A 17,500-nucleotide genomic window follows, 5' to 3' on the forward strand; every position below is an offset into this window, starting at 1 on the left:
TTTATGGGAGTTAGGTTCCCTAGTGGCAGTTCTCCAGATGCCTGCTGAGACAAATTCATGACCAATCATATTCTGTGGATGTGTTCTGACGTTGCCCTCTCCTGTGCTGTGATTGGCCGATGCAGTGGTGACGGCCGGGACCAAAGGCATCTCTCAGAGTGAGCTCAGGAGGCGCCTGAGTGTGGGCAAGCTGGAGGGACGCATGATCTGCAGACTGCTGGAGAGAAACGACATGATCAAGGTACACACACACACACACACACACACACACACACACACACACACACACACACACACACACACACACACACAGATGATCTGCAGACTGCTGGAGAGAAACGACATGATCAAGGTACACACACACACACACACACACACACACACACACACACACACACACACACATACAGATGATCTGCAGACTGCTGGAGAGAAACGACATGATCAAGGTACACACACACACACACACACACACACACACACATGATCTGCAGACTGCTGGACAGAAATTACATGATCAACGCACACAAACACATGATCTGCAGACTGCTGGAGAGAAATGACATGATCAAGGTACACACACACACACAAACACACACACACACACACACACACACACATACACATACATACACACACATGATCTTCAGACTGCTGGAGAGAAATGACATGATCAAGGTACACACACACACACACACACACACACACACACACACACACATGATCTGCAGACTGCTGGAGAGAAATGACATGATCAAGGTACACACACACACACACACAAACACACACACACACACACACATACATACACACACATGATCTGCAGACTGCTGGAGAGAAATGACATGATCAAGGTACACACACACACACACACACACACACACACACACACACACACACACACACACCCAATCTGCAGACTGCTGGAGAGAAACGACATTAACAAGGTACACTCACACATAACAAGGTACACTCACACACACACACACACACACACACACACACATGATCTGCAGACTGCTAGAGAGAAATTACATGATCAAGGTAGGACCTGTAACGAGCTTTAACAATCAAGGTATGAGCTGTAACCAGCTGGTATGAGCTGTAGTGAGCTGTGATGAGTTTGGCTTTGGTCTCATGGGTTTGAGGGCACTAACAAGATGGTGGTTAAAATCTGTAACATTGCAAAAAGCATACTTTTTGTAAAGGCACATATGAAAACATTATTAATGAAATGTACTGCAGTTGACATTTACACACACACAGACATTTAGACATACCCATACAACACTCTCTCTCTCCACACAGCTGCAAAGACATGCTCACACACTTTCTCTCTCAGACACACACCGACTCCGATGACCTCACTACAAGCCATCCCACTTCTGGCTCCATTTTGTAGTGAGGGGGAGAGAGTAGTCACCCCAACCAGACTTGAACCCGGGTCTACAGGGTGCCAAACATGCACTCTGAATGCACCACCGAAGAGCCAGGCTCGATGGCATAGCAGTCAGAGCACATACTCGTCTGTAGTGACGGCACATTGTCACAGACACACACATACACACTGTCTTTCTCCACACACATGCAAAGACATTCTCACTCACCCTAACCCACTCACACACACAGATACACACATAAATGCACACACCCATACACACACGCTCACAGTTACACACGTAATCACAAATGAATCCCCTGCTCCTCTTCTTCCTCCTCCCTCTCCTCCTCCTCCTCCCTCTCCTCCTGCTTCTCCCTCTCCTCCTCTTCACCCTCCTCCCTCTCTTCCTCCTCTTCCTCCTCCCTCTCCTTCACCTCATCTTCCTCCTCCTCCACCCTCCCTCTTCCTCCTCTTCCTCCTCCTCCTCCCTCCCTCTCCTTCACCCTCTCCTCCTCTTCCTCATCTTCCTCCTCCACCTCCTCCTCCTCCTCCTCCCTCTCCTCCTCCTCCTCCCAGGGCTTCATGGAGGACGTGGGCCGGCAGCGCACCACCAAGTACATCAGCAAGCTGTTTGTGGAGCAGAGCGAGCTGAAGCGCCAGTTCACCAAGGAGAAGGAACGCAGCGAGCTACTGCGCGGCGTCGGAGGAGGCCACACATTCACTCACACACCCCCGCCACGGCCGGGTGCCACGGCGCGACTGGAACAGGAGAAGAAGAAGAAGAAGAAGAAGGACGAGGAGGAGGATGAGGATGAGGATGAGGAGGAGGAGGAGGTGGTGGGTTTGGAGCCGACACAGGAACTAGAACCAGAGGCGGAACCAGAACTAAAGAAGGTTCAGGAACCAGAGCCTACGGAGAACCAAGAGGGGGAGAAGGAGGAGGAGGAGAAGGAGGAGGAGGAGGAGGAGAAGGAGAAGGAGAAGGAGGAGGCGGCTAGTGGGAGGGGAACTAAGGGAAAAGGAAAAGGCAAAGGGAAGGGCAAGGGGAAGGGGAAAGTTGAGGTTGAGGAGGCAGCAGCCATGACCCCGGGCACACAGGAGAGGCTGACTGCTCGGGGCACTCCAGCCCGGCTGAGACAGACCAAACTCAACTTCAACAGCCCCAGGCAGTCTACCCCACAGAGAAGTGAGTAGATAGCTTCTCTCTCTCTTTCTCTCTCTCTCTCTCTCTCTCTCTCGCTCTCTCTCTCTCTCTCTCTCAATTCAATTCAATTCAAATGAGCTTTATTAGCATGACAAATATTGTTTGCATTGCTAAAGCAGAGCATAGACATACATTTACACATATCAACATATCTCTCTCTCTCTCTTTCCCTCTCTCTCTCTCTCTCTCTTTCTCTTTCTCTCTCTCTCTCTTTCTGTTTCTCCCTCTCTTTCTGTTTCTCTTTCTCTCACTCTCACTCTCTCTCTCTCTCTCTCTGTTTCTCTCTCTTTCTGTTTCTCTCTCTCACTCTCACTCTCACTCTCACTCTCTCTCTCTCTCTCTCTCTCTCTGTTTCTCTCTCTTTCTGTTTTTCTCTCTCACTCTCACTCTCACTCTCTCTCGCTGACTCACTCAAACACTCACTCACTCACACACATTCTTTCTCTCTCTTGCACTCGCACACTAACTCACTCACTCATACAATAACTCACTCACTCACACTCTCTCTTTGTATATCTCCCTCTCTCACTGACACTCAGACAAAAACGCACACACACCAACAAACACTCTTTCTCTCACTCACACACCCATGCACAGACACAAACACACACACTGTTTATTTAAGCGTCTCTCATCCGCTTGTTCTTTACTTCCTGCTTCCTCCAGCAAAGACTCCGCCCTCTATGATTCTGGTTGGTGACGAAACACTGAAGCTTTTGGAGCAGGAGGGACATGGGGAGATTGACCAATCAGAGCTCATCATGGACACCTCCACTGCCACTGTCCCTGACCCTGGTCCCGCCCCCAGTCACAGCCACAGCCAATCACTTCCTAAGGGCGAGAGTGTCTCAGTTGTGGAGGAGGTGCTCGATCCTGGAGCGGTTGGTGTCTGATTGATAGATTTGATTGATTGATTGATTGATTGATTGATTGATTGATTGATTGATCACATTTAGTCATTCGGCAGACGCTTTTGTCCAAAGCGACGTACAAGGGAGAGAACAGTCAAGCTACGAGCAATAGAGACCTAGTGTAACAGTAAATACTATTTTACATAAGAATTAGAAAAAAAAGTGCAGGAAATGTAACAGATAGATAGATAGATGGATACTTTATTGATCCCGAGGGAAATTAAGGTCATCATCCAGTAGCTTACATTTAACATACATACATGAATCCCAATAAACACAATACAATAAAAACAGTACATACAATACACATAGGGAGCACATGTACACAGGGAGTGGGGTGTTAACAGGTACAGGATAGGTCTGGCTCTATATAACAGTGTGCATTACTTGAGACCATGTTAAAAGTAGTTGAAAGTAGTGCAAGAGTGTTCATGTGCATGTGTGGATAGTGCAAAGAGTCCTGTGCCAACTGCTGTAAGTGCAAGTTAAGTACTAGTAGAACTGCAAGTTAGAAAGGGAGGTGCTCTCTGTAGAGTTGGGTCTTCAAGAGCTTCTTTAAGGTAGAGAGGGACGCCCCGTCTCTGGAAGTGCTGGGCAGCTCGTTAACCTCTTACATAAGTTAGAACACTGTCAATTATGTTAGAGTGATGGTTCACAATTAAATAAGTTAGTCACACATGTAAAGTTATTATATATTTTAATATAAATCATGTATTTATTTTAAAGTATATATTTTAATAATATATACAAATTATAGTATATATTTATATGTAGTAGCATATTTTATACATGGTATAATATTTACATTTTATAAAGTGTAGTCAAATTTGTATTAAAATTCAGTTACTGAATTCAGAGTTGTGTTTGGAACAGAAACTGCCAGACAGGTTCGGGCCTGCCAAGAAGGGGAAGCAGAATAAGGTGACGTACCGGCTCCTGAAACGCAAGAACATCATCATCGAGACCGTCCGCAGCCTCAAGATCATCGAGAGTCTATACACGTGAGACACACAGACACAGACACAGACACAGACACAGACACAGACACAGACACAGACACAGACACAGACACAGACACAGACACAGACACAGACACAGACACAGACACAGACACAGACACAGACACAGACACAGACACAGACACAGACACAGACACAGACACAGACACAGACACAGACACAGACACAGACACAGACTGAGGGACACCCGCGCGTTCACTAATCATTCACTCAATCTCTTATTCACTCTCACACACTCCTGGACTCACGCTCACTTAGTCACTCACTCACTTGTGTACAAACTCACATACACAGACACTTCACACACTTCACACACTAACCACACTTACCACATCTAGAGTGTGTGTGTCCCATGTTTGAGCTTAGAAAAAAGGGCTAGTGGCTAACAGTTTATATTCTTGGCTGTTTGTTTGTGTGTTGATTTGTTTGTTTGTTGACTAGTCTGCAGAGGATGCTAATGGACGAGGAGAAGGCGGACGGCGTGAGCACCAAGGTGTGTAAGAAGAGCATCGTGAGGCTCGTCAGGAGTCTCTCCAGGGAGGGGCAGCTGCGGCTCTACAGGACCACCGTCATACAGGAGGGCATCAGCAAACGGGTACGCGCACACGCACACGCACACGCACGCGCACGCGCACGCGCACGCGCACGCGCACACGCACACGCACACGCAGGTCTTCCGCTTGTCTTGTTTGGTAGTTTTTGAATAGTGTGAGTCTGATCGTTTGAATGAATGTACATTGTTGTTGCTGTATTCTTTTTTTACATGCTGTCTTAGTGTGTTTCTCTCTCTCTCTCCCTCCTCTCTCTCTCTCTCTCTCTCTATCATTCTCTCTCTCTCCCTCGTCTCTGTATCTCAGGTGGAGTTTGTGGTTCATCCCTCTATCACTCCTGATGACCCGCTGATCAAGAGCGCTATAGAACAAGTCCGCTTCCGCATCTCTGGATCCTACTCAGCCCTCAGGTGAGACACACACACACACCTCTGCACACACACACACACACACACACACACATACAAACACTTCAGGATGCACACACAACAATACAAGTAAACACACGGACACACACATGTCACTGACACTTGTGCCCATCTTCCAATTTACTCTCAACAGAGTTGATGTGAGTTGAACTGAATTGACTTAGATAGAAATTAAATTAGCTGAATAAAGTGAACTGAATTGATCTGATTTGATCTGAACTAAACTAAACTAACCTAACCTGACCCGCCCCCCAGGATACGGGCCCTGGAGGATAAGAAGGCTAAAGAGAAGGAGAAGGAGCCGCCCGTGCAGCCCTCCAAGACCCCACACAAGCTGGACGAGAAGATGGGCATCAAGCCCCTCAAGAACTTCAGGCCCTCCATAGGTCAGACATCAGGCTCTCTTGTTGTCCTTTTTTCTTTCCTTTTCTTGCTCTTTCCATATTTTCTTCTGCTCCTTTTCTCGACCTCTGACCTTTCCGTCTTGTCTGAAACTGTGACCGCTTGATTAAGCCTTCATGATTATGCAACCTTACTTCATAAGTGTTCATTGGTGAAGTTCATGACTTGTTTTTGTAAACTGATCCTCATGAATGTAACAGTTACACTTTATTTGAAAGTTGATAACTGTTCATGTGCTACTAATCAGATTTTCCAAACTAAGATAGATTTAGTGGGTTTAAGACGATAGATGAATAGATTGATCGATTGTTATCTACTAATTAATAGATTGATAGATTGTTACATACAGATAAACATAAATATACATACTTGCATACATACGGGTACTTACTTACTTGATGTGTTTCTTGCCTACATACCTACTCATATACTTATCTCCCACATACCGGTACTTATATACCTTGTGTCTGTTCTAGTCCCGGGCTATGGCCATGTTCTTGGCTTTCGGCCTAAACACATACCTACTGTATATATTCATACAGTATACACACATACTGATATGCTCACATACTTAAATACTTATATACTTAAACACCTTCTATCTGTTCTAGTCCCGGGGTATGGCCGTGCTCTTGGCTTCCAGCCTAAGATGCCGCGCCTCCGTCTGGTCCACACCTTCATCTGGTACGTGGTGTACGGGCACCCGCTCAGGCAGGCCCCCACCTCTAACCCGGAAGTGAATGCCAACACAAAGGATGTGACTCCTGGTGCATCAGGGCCCGAACAGGACGCAAAGATGGACACACAGGAAGCTGCGGCATCATCATCATGCACGCCTGCAGCAGAACAGGATGCAACTTCAGGCGACCAGGAACTGCCAACTGAAAGTAACCTTACTGAGGACATGCGCGGTAAGTGCCAAAACTAGCCCTAACAGAGTGCAGATCCTAAAAACAGAGTTTATGGAATGCTTTCTAAATTTGTAAAATGAAAAAAAAAAATATTATAATTATCCCATTTAAAGATAATTATTCACACTATTGTTTACTTTCATACTATTTTTCTTAAGCATGCTGCTTATAATGTAATCTCTCTCTCTCTTCTTCTCTCTCTCTCTCTCTCTCTCTCTCTCTCTCTCTCTGTCTCTCTCTCTATCTCTCTCTCTCTCCCCTGTCCTGTAGTGTATGTGGATGAGGTGAGCTGGAAGCGCTATGTCCCTCCTCTGCCGCTGCATAAGGAGTTCGGGGCTGGCTGGGCCCTGACCAGCGACATCCTCATCATCCTGCCGCTCTCCCTCTTAATCCAGATCGTCCACATCAGTTACAAGGTACACACGCTCACGCTCACACACGCACTCTCACTCACTCGCTTGCTCACTCACTCACTCACTCACTCACTCACTCACTCACACACACACACACACACACACACACACACACACACACACACACACACACACACACACACACACACACACACACACACACACACACACACACACACACACACACACACACACACACACACACACACACACACAGGACTGGTCTTGCCAAGGTAGCTGTTTTTTAAAGTCTAATATGAAACTATCCAATGGAATGGAACATGCTATCTACAAGGTTATGGACTGTGCCCCAGCTTTTAAAAGTTATGAACAGTGACAGCCTTTAAAAGTTATGAACAGTGACCCAGCCTTTAAGGGTTATGGACAGTGACAGAGCCTTTAAGGGTTATAGACAGTGACCGAGCCTTTAAGGGTTGTAGACAGTGACTATACTGTGAAAGTACTGTGGGGAGAGCCATGGTGATGGCTGGGGTAGATGGGGGGGTGATGATTAAGATCCAAGTGGTCGTTGTTGTCTCAGATGCAAGGACTCACTTCCAAACACACACACACACACACTATCACTTACTTTCATATCAATGTGACAGTACCAGCTTTTACACACACATGTTATATTTGTTACTGTGTTATTTCATTATTATATTATGTTGTTGTTAAATATTATATTATACATATGATTATAATATTTTATATTATATATCATGTTATAATATATATATATATAATATATAACATGATACATAATATATATCATGTTGTATATCATATTATTCATATGTGTATGTGCCTGCTGCAGGTTGATGGTCTGGAGGAGTACCTGAATGACCCCGTGAAGAAGCACTACCTGGTCAGGTTCCTCCCCTCAGCCATGAAGAGACAGCTGCTCTACAAAAGGTACTCACCCACCTTAAGCGCATCTCCGCTTTATACCAAATTACTCTCTGCTCTACAAACGATACTTACCCACCTCACGCACATCTCCACTTTATACCAAATGACGCTGAGCTCAGATTTCCTTCAGGGTCAATAAAATATCTAACTATCTATGTACTGTATGTATCTATATATCCATCTATTTGTCTATCCGTCTATCCTTCTGTCTATCCGTCCGTCTGTCCGTCTGTCCGTCTGTCCGTCTGTCTGTCTGTTTATCTCTCTATCTATCCGTCTGTTTGTCTATCTATCTATCTATCTATCTGTCTGTCTGTTTGTCTATCTATGAATCTATCTATCTATCTATCCATCCGTCTGTCCGTCTGTCTGTCTGTTCATCCATCCATCCATCCAGTTCCATGTGCTGATTCTCTTGCTCTGGGTATTGTCTGCTTTATTCTTAATGCTACTGAGCACAGTGTTCTATGCACTGCTGACTGTGTCTGTACCGCCGGTTCTTGGTCAGTTCGGGACTCACCACCTGCTACCTGCCAACTACTTCCTACCTATGTGTAACTAACTACTGTGTTCGAAGTGCTCTATGTTTTGCTCTCCTTTTCTAAGTGGTATTGGCTCTTGTTCTAATGGGTATTGGGTCATGTTCTAAGTGGTACTGGGTCTTGTTCTAAGTGCTACTGGCTCCCATTTTGTGGTAACCACTCTTGTTTCTATGTTGTGTCTCCTTTCACAGGAAGTACGTGTTTAGCTTCTGTGAGTGTATGATCCGCCTGAGCAGCATGGGTCTGATGCAGTTCGGGCCCACTGAGAAGTTTCAGGAGAAAGATCAGGTAATGCTGGCGTCGTCCTCTGTCTACTCTGAGTTCTTCCTCTGTAAGCTTTCACTTTTCTTCCAAGGTGTCTGCAGTTTTTAATGTAAAGTTCACGCACCAGGTTTGTTTCTAGTTTGGAAAAGTAATTAGGTAACAGTAAGTACGCCTGTATCCTTTATTAAAATATTGTAGTTCCCATTTTTGTTTGTCTAAGCATTGCTATATAATTAAGTTATATATGTGTGAGGTATATAGAAATTGTATTGAAGTGTAAAAATTCCTTCAGAAAAACAGTTATGTTGTGCCTTGAAACTATTTATTCTTCAAATCCAAATGCTACGCACTGTGCAATTTGAATCCCTTTGGTAATAAAAAAACCTCTGACAAAGAATCTAGATATTGAGAATTGTTTTCACTGTTTTTTAAATAGTATTTAAATTTGTAGCTATATAGAGTATATAAATATGTTCATATAAGTCTACATATAGCACCTTTTAACATATAGCCATACCTAACACATTGCACCTTTTATCATATTGCCATACTTAACATTTTAGCACCTTTTAAAATATTGCCATACTTAACATATTGCACTTTTGAACATAGTGCCATACTTAACTTATTGCACTGTTTAACATATTGCCATACTTGTTGTTGTGTTTAGGTGTTTGTGTACATGAAGCACCACGCCACCATCACCGACACCACCATGTGTGAGCCCCACTATAACCAGGCTGTTAGCAGCTCACGGCCCTTCGAGCGCCGCCGCTACCAGTTCCTCACCGCTCAGGATGTGGACAGCTACTGGTTTGACCTGCTGTGTGTGTGTCTCAACACGCCGTTAGGTAAACACTTGTGCTGTGTGTGTGTGTGTGTGTGTCTCTCAACACACCGTTAGGTAAACGCCTGTGCTGTGTGTGTGTGTGTGTGTGTGCCTCAACACACCGTTAGGTAAACTTTGTTTGGTTTTGCTTTTCTTGTGCGTGTCGTTTAGGTCTGATTCGGCCACACGCTTCTGAGAATGAGGACCCAGAGAGAGAGAAGCCAGACCCGCACAAATACCCACGGATACGCAATTCACTACCGTAAGTACACACACACACACACACACACACACACACACACACTCAAGCATTCATACACACACAATCAAACTTACTCATGTGTGAGCGTGTATTTATCTTTCTTAAAGTCTTCTTATATTTGTTTATTTGTTCACTCCAGACGCAGCCGTGACATCATAGACGACGGCGTTACCCCTGGCGACGGTCTCGGGGCGGGCGGTCTGGACTCCGAGTTCTACGCCCACCTGAAGAGGAACTGGATCTGGAACTGTCACCAGCTTGAAAAGACAAAGAGCGTGAGTTTAGGACAGAATGTGATCGCAAACTCACACTCATGTACACATACACTCAAACACACACACACACACACACACACACACACTCACTCACACACACACACACGTACACTCACACGTACACTCACACATACACTCAAACACACACACACACACACACACACACACTCACACACACACACACACACGTATACTCACACGTACACTCAACACATACACACACACACAAACACACACACTAATTAACTACTGACTACACTATTCACTAGATATTTGATTTATCCTCTATGAACACCTCAGGTCTGTTCTATTCTGTTCTTTTGTTCTATTCGGTTCCAGTGTTCTATCCTGTTCGAATGTTCTATTCGGTCCTAGTGTTCTTTTCCCATTTAATGTTTTGCAAGTTCCGCTCCAGTTGTATGATTGTTGTTTTTCTTATTTGTTTTTCTTGTTAATTATTTTCCTGTTTTGTGTTTTCCAGAGTGCGTTGAGCCTTGATACAAGTCCCGTTGTACGACTACGCAACCTTCTGAACAAACACCTGCTCTCCAAGAACGTCTTTGCAGGTGTGTGTGTGTGTGTCTGTGTCTGTGTCTGTGTGTGTGTCTGTGTGTGTGTCTGTGTCTGTGTCTGTGTCTGTGTCTGTGTCTGTGTGTGTGTGTGTGTGTGTGTGTGTGTGTGTGTGTGTCTTTGAGAGAGTTGGTGTGCACCAAGATTATTATGGTTTACCATTTTTTTGATTTATTTTTGATGATATGTTGCTATTCAATCTGAATTTCCATTTAGTTTTAGTGAGTTTTGCACATCTATGTCTCAGTTTGTTTGTTATTTGGAGTGGAAGGAGGTTTGTGTTGGTGTAGTGAAAGCTGTGTGTATATGTGTGTGTGTGTGTATGAGAGAGATTGATCTTCATCTCCCTAATCCATCCTCTTCCTCCTCCTCCTTGTATAGGCGACAAAGGTAGCCCCTGCGAAGCCAAGCTCCTGATGCCGTGTGTGTGTGTGTGTGTGTGTGTGTGTGTGTGTGTGTGTGTGAGTGTGAGAGAGATTGATCTTCATCTCCCTAATCCATCCTCTTCCTCCTCCTCCTTGTAGTGAGCGACAAAGGTAGCCCCTGCGAAGCCAAGCTCCTGATGCCGTGTGTGTGTGTGTGTGTGTGTGTGTGTGTGTGTGTGTGTGTGTGTGAGTGTGAGAGAGATTGATCTTCATCTCCCTAATCCATCCTCTTCCTCCTCCTCCTTGTAGTGAGCGACAAAGGTAGCCCCTGCGAAGCCAAGCTCCTGATGCCGCGTGTGTGTGTGTGTGTGTGTGTGTGTGTGTGTGTGTGTGTGTGTGTGTATGAGAGAGATTGATCTTCATCTCCCTAATCCCTCCTCTTCCTCCTCCTCCTTGTAGTGAGCGACAAAGGTAGCCCCTGCGAAGCCAAGCTCCTGATGCCAAAGGTGGTGGTGGAGGAGGAGGTGCAGGTTGCCATGGAGCCCAGCTCTCGGAACCAACAGAACCGGGGCGGCCGCAAGCAGAAACGCAAACGACTGAAGAAACAGAAAGAGAAGAAAGAGAAGAAGATCAAAGAACGTGAGGACAAGTTGGAAGGAGAAGGAGAGGAGGAGGAGGATGATGAGGAGGGAGGTGGAGAGAATGAGAGCGAGGGAGATGGAGAGATCAAGGGACAGAGTCGAGAAGGAGCGGAGGACAAGGTTGCAAAGAAACCCAATGAGGAGAGTGAGAGTGAGGAGGAGAGGAGGATCTGGAGGAGGAGGAGGAAGAGAGAGAGGGAGAGACAGGAGCAAGAGCGTGTGATGGAGGAGAAGAGACAACAGAGGAAAGAGAAGAGGAGACAACGTGAGGAGAAGGAGGGAATGTGGGAGAGGGAAAGAAAGGGATGAGAGAAAGGGATGCATAGAATGGGAAGAAATTAAATGGTCAGAAGCAGATTTATTGGCCAAGACAGTATGCAGATAGTATACAGATTATTTACAGACAATACACAATATGCAGACTTTATAAAAGACAAACAGTACACACAAAGTGCAAGCAACATTAATGTGCAGGAAGTATGGGAATGAACGTGTGATGTATGAATGTATGTACAACACAGTGTTAGGTGTGAAGCAGGGTGGAGTGACAATCTGAAGAAACAAGTGTAGTTATGGCATAGCAGACGAGACTGGTCATATATGAGGGTGGCGGCAGGGGAATGTGGCAAGATATGGCAACTGTGATGGTTACGGTAACAAATAGGACTCCCTCCCCTTCTTTCTCTCTTTATCTCTTTCTCTTTTTCTTTCACTCTCTCCTTTTTTTCCCCCTCTCTAGCGGTGGCGCGACAGTTCCTGGATAAGACGGACCGTGACGCCCTGCAGAGGATGACCCGTAAGCGCGTGGCCTGGTGCCAACAGGAGGACAGTCTGCTCATGCTCTGTAGGGTGGCCTGCCACTTCCTCAACCGCAAGGTGTGTGTGTGTCTGTGTGTGTGTCTGTGTCTGTGTCTGTGTCTGTGTCTGTGTGTGTGTGTGTGTGTCTGTGTCTGTGTCTGTGTCTGTGTCTACAGTAATTCATCTGTGTGTGTGAGAGCTGATATACTTGCCCATTAGTTCAATCTGTTTCATTTTTTTGACACACTGCTGAGCACTCTGCCTTAGTGTAAGATGTAGGGGTTGAGCAGCAAACAAAAAAAGTGTCTGTGTGTGTGTCTGTCTTGATATGTTTTGTTTGTGTGTGTGTGTGTGTGTGATATTTTTGTATGTGTATGTATCTCCAAATGTTTGTAGGTGACAACTGTGCAGACGACAGCAATGTGGTTGCTCAGCTCGTGGCCTTGTGGTTGGAGTGTAAAAACATCTCTCCCCCCCCCCCTTTCTCTTCCCTCCCTCTCTCTCTCTCTCCCTCTCTCCCCCTCCTTCTCTCTCTCTCTCAGATCAAGAAGCCATTTGTGCCGTGGCAGGTGGTGAGGGACCTGCTGCATGCTGAGTTCGAGGCGTCTCTGGATAAAACCTCTCATGCTGTGGGCCGCCGCGCACGCTTCATCATGAAGAACCCGCAGACCTTCCTCAACTTCAAGTGAGCACTCACACACACACACACACACACACACACACACACACACACACACACACACACACTCACAACCACACTCACAACCCCCCCCACACACACACACACTCTCACACACATACAGATTCACTTTGTATAGGTTTGTTTAAGGTTATATAATTGGTCATTAGTGTGATTGCTCAGTGTCTCGCAGTGCTGAAGAAGATCAAGAAGTCATTTCTGCCATTTGCTATTCTTAAGTTTGATCTTTTTTTAATCTTTATTCCACCCACTTTTTTTGGTGCTTTTTGAGATGTCGATATCCTTGCAGAAATGCATCTGTGGTTGTGTGTGTTTGTTTGTTTGTTTGTTTGTGTAGGATCTGTCTGGCTGAGGTGTATCAGGATAAACTTCTGGTGGCTGAGTTCAACAACAGAACTCAGGACTACAGAAACCCACAGGTCTGTGTGTGTGTGTGTGTGTGTGTGTGTGTTTACCTGTGTTTCTTTGTGTGTGTGTGTGTTATGATAGTTATGTATATATCCATATTTTTTAATTAAATCTGAATTTCCATGTGTAAGTCAGTATCACCAGGGGTTTCATTTGTTTTACATTGGTGTTTTTGTCATAGACTCATCTCTTTAGATAAGTTTAGTTTTCCACTTGCTTCATTTTATTTTTACGAAAATGTTTTAAAACCATTCGTTTAGGATAATAACCCTCGCATGTCTGTGTGTGTTTGTTTTGTGTGTGTGTGTGTGTGTGTGTGTGTGTGTGTGTGTGTGTGTGTGTGTGTGTGTGTGTGTGTGTGTGTGTGTGTGTGTGTGTGTTTGATGTGTGTGTGCTGTAGGTGTGCACTGAGGAGTTTAAGGAGTTTGTGGCTGTGTTGAGGAAAAAGTTCAGCAAAGCAACAGGATCCTGTAAGATTGAAATACCCAACTCAAAACAGGAGCTCTTCCAGAAGTGAGTACAGACACACAGACACACAGACACACAGACACACAGACACACAGACACACAGACACACAGACACACAGACACACAGACACACAGACACACAGACACACAGACACACACTCACACAGACACTCACACACCTGGACCCACACACACACACACACACACACACACACATTGCATTCCTGTACATCATTTAAATACTTCCTCTTTATCCCCACTCAGGTTTAAGGTTTACGCCATTGGAGACGACTCACCAGGGGACTTAAAGGATGTTCTCAAAAGGTGCGTGCTGACCAGGAGTGTGTGGGGGTGATAGAGGGAAGAATGGAACATGTTTCCTTTAGTTTGTGCACACATGAATGTGTGTGTGAGAGTGAGTGTGTGCGTGTGTGTTTGTGTGTGTGTGTGTGTGTGTGTGTGTGTGTGTGTGTGTGTGTGTGTGTGTGTGTGTGGACAGGCTGTGTGATTGTGTAGATTGTGTTTTATAGAAAGGATTGAGAACATAGACATACTCTTAAGCAATATAGCACGAGTGGGAGTGGGGTAGGTAAGGGATAATCCCACGGGTGGTGTTCGGCCGTAGCCATCGAGGCCGCAGGCTGTGTGCGCTAGAACCCAATTGTTTTATAATCCTAAATATTTGTGTCTGTGTCTGTCTGTGTCTGTGTGTGTCTGTGTCTGTGTCTGTGTCTGCGTCTGCGTCTGCGTCTGTGTGTCTGTGGTATTGCAGTGAAGACGACATCCACTCTCTAGTTCTAAATAACCTCATCCAGAGCACGCTGGCAGTGTCCAACCATCAAGTGAAGACCAGACTCTCCTTTCAGGTAGGAAACACACACTCACACACACACACACACACACACACACACAGACACAGACTGTCTCCCTTCATCAACTGTACCTCATGCATCATAATTAACGGGAGATCCTGTACAAAAATGCTGAGTCACCAGAGAGACATCTTCTTTATAAACACAGTACTGTGCAAAAGTCTTGAGCACTTGTTTCTCAAAACATCTTGTTTATCTAAGACAGTTATTATATAATTTATTAGCATTAGTGTGTCAATAGTATTTCCACAGTTTCTATTTTAAAACACTATTTTTGAAAATACTTCCAGTAAGACATTTATGTAAATGAATAGCAAAGTAACAGACCACATTGCAGACAAAAAAATGAAAGGCCATCAGAGCAGAACTGGCAGAAACAGACAGAATCGGGACGGTCTAAATCCACCAAAGATCTGGGGCTCTCCAAAATTCTGCAAAATGCTTGAAACATCCTACCTGCCAAGTACCTTTAAAACCGTACAAGTACCTATAGACAAATGTATGCTGTTTTGATAATACAGTATTGATTTGATTGTGTTTTTTTTTTGTATGTTTTTGAGTAACAACTATTACCACAATGTTTTACAAGTGCCTAAAACCTTTGCATGGTACTATATAACTCTCTCTCTCGCTCTCTCTGTCTTTCTTTCTTTCTTTCTTTCTTTCTTTCTCTCTCTCTCTCTCCATCAGACCTTCCACCTCTACAGTAAGTATAAGCATGACATCCTGTACGAGGCCTTCCTGAAGTGCCAGAAGAACGGCCTGGTCAACCGCCGCAGGAACGAGCAGCGCTACGGCGTCAAGAAGGACCGCTCCCTCCCCATCATGCCCATGTCCTATCAGCTCTCTCACAGCTACTACAAGTAAGACCCAACAACCAATCACACATCTGAGAAATGACAAGCACTGCCCACGCTCCTTCCCATCATGCCCATGTCCTATCACATGTCTGAACAATGACATGAACTACGTATAATTTCGCAATTGAAACTAATAACAGATTAGCAATATGAGATAACATTTCTGTCCAGGGGTTGCTTATAGATCCATAGGGGGTACTGAGCGGTTTGACAATGTTATGAAGTGGTATAGACAGTTAAGCCCTATGGCATAAAGAGTTATTTGCTGTATGTGTCACACAGTATGTATAATGCTTGTCAGGAATTCATTTTTCATTATTTTCTCCCTCCCCCATTTAGAATTTTCACATGGCGCTTCCCAGCCAGCATGTTCACTGAGGCCTTTGACCACATGGACAAACTAATCCAGGCCGGAGGGGTGGACCAACCCAGCACCATCTATATCCAGTCCAAAGAGAATGAACAAGAGAAAGAGAAGGAGAAGGAGAAAGAGAAGGAGAAGAGTGGAGAAGAGATGGAAGGGGCGGAGGAGGAGAAAGAGGAGGAGAAGAAAGAGGAGGAGAAGATCGGTGATGAGACGGGGGCGACTGCAGACACGGAGATGCAAAACGAAGGAGACGGTAAGACAGAGTGTCACTCAGAGATGAAAGTCTACAATATAAAATATTCATATAAGACCTGTGTGTGTCACATATGGGAGATATGGGAGATTTGGGATTTTTTTTTAAGGCACAAGAATACGGTGGAATGGAATTGAATAAAATAGAACACAAACACTGTGGAATGGGGAACTGGAACTGGATCAGAAATAAACTGAATTCAATTGAAACGGTTTTAGAATCTCTTGCTGACACCAAGGAGAAGTCTTCCTCCGAGACTAGAGGAGAGGAGGGCCAGTCGAGGGGCGGAGACGCCCTGCTGTCGCCTGAGAAGCTGGAGGGGATGGTGCTGTTCCCCCTGGATGCTCCAGGGGGCGCCTGTCTGGCGTGCCTCAGCCTCATGACCCTGGGCATGCTGTCTGTGGACGTGTCCATCCCTGAGCAGATCCTGGTTGTGGACAGCAACCTGCTGGACAGCGAGGTGGTCAAGAGGTGATGCAGGAAAACGTGCCTACACACACACGCACACACACACACACACACACACACGCACACACAACCACACATGAACATCATCGTCATGGACACAATTTCACTTTATGTGCTTTTCCCTCTGCTATCCCCTCAGGCTGGCAAAAGAGATCCTGGAGGAGGATGAAGAGGATGAAGAAGGTGGAGAGGAAGGGAATGAGTCCAGGTCAGGACTAGGACTATTCAAAAAAAACAAATAATCATTACTATGAAGGAGCAAAATTGTAAATTATTCAAAGTAGCCACCTTTTGCTTTAAATGACAGCTTTGCATCTTGGCATTTTCTCAATTAGATTAATAAGGCATTTACCTTAGCTGAGAATGTTTTACCTGAGTGTGTGTCTTTTACCTGTGAGTGTGCATTTTACCTGTGAGCGTGTGTCT

General features: G+C 45.2%; 1 protein-coding gene across 1 annotated transcript in view; it reads left to right on the forward strand.

The window, feature by feature from the left end:
* Positions 1-17,500, forward strand: part of gtf3c1 (general transcription factor IIIC subunit 1) — a 25,803-nt gene that overhangs the window by 4,298 nt on the left and 4,005 nt on the right. Inside the window, exons 8-34 of the mRNA XM_080842759.1 lie at positions 126-241; positions 1,958-2,168; positions 2,409-2,567; positions 3,252-3,466; positions 4,370-4,497; positions 4,957-5,110; positions 5,373-5,476; positions 5,750-5,880; positions 6,508-6,807; positions 7,078-7,223; positions 8,038-8,135; positions 8,866-8,962; positions 9,609-9,789; positions 9,939-10,029; positions 10,169-10,304; positions 10,786-10,870; positions 11,699-11,878; positions 12,620-12,756; positions 13,221-13,363; positions 13,716-13,797; positions 14,187-14,299; positions 14,519-14,578; positions 15,027-15,120; positions 15,817-15,989; positions 16,326-16,606; positions 16,825-17,077; positions 17,214-17,282. Of these exons, the coding sequence (XP_080698885.1) occupies positions 126-241; positions 1,958-2,168; positions 2,409-2,567; positions 3,252-3,466; positions 4,370-4,497; positions 4,957-5,110; positions 5,373-5,476; positions 5,750-5,880; positions 6,508-6,807; positions 7,078-7,223; positions 8,038-8,135; positions 8,866-8,962; positions 9,609-9,789; positions 9,939-10,029; positions 10,169-10,304; positions 10,786-10,870; positions 11,699-11,878; positions 12,620-12,756; positions 13,221-13,363; positions 13,716-13,797; positions 14,187-14,299; positions 14,519-14,578; positions 15,027-15,120; positions 15,817-15,989; positions 16,326-16,606; positions 16,825-17,077; positions 17,214-17,282 (3,937 nt within the window). The remainder of the gene's footprint in view (positions 1-125; positions 242-1,957; positions 2,169-2,408; positions 2,568-3,251; positions 3,467-4,369; positions 4,498-4,956; positions 5,111-5,372; positions 5,477-5,749; positions 5,881-6,507; positions 6,808-7,077; positions 7,224-8,037; positions 8,136-8,865; positions 8,963-9,608; positions 9,790-9,938; positions 10,030-10,168; positions 10,305-10,785; positions 10,871-11,698; positions 11,879-12,619; positions 12,757-13,220; positions 13,364-13,715; positions 13,798-14,186; positions 14,300-14,518; positions 14,579-15,026; positions 15,121-15,816; positions 15,990-16,325; positions 16,607-16,824; positions 17,078-17,213; positions 17,283-17,500) is intronic.

This window comes from Sprattus sprattus, assembly GCF_963457725.1.
Source record: "Sprattus sprattus genome assembly, chromosome: 1".
In the NCBI taxonomy this organism is placed as follows: domain Eukaryota; kingdom Metazoa; phylum Chordata; class Actinopteri; order Clupeiformes; family Clupeidae; genus Sprattus; species Sprattus sprattus.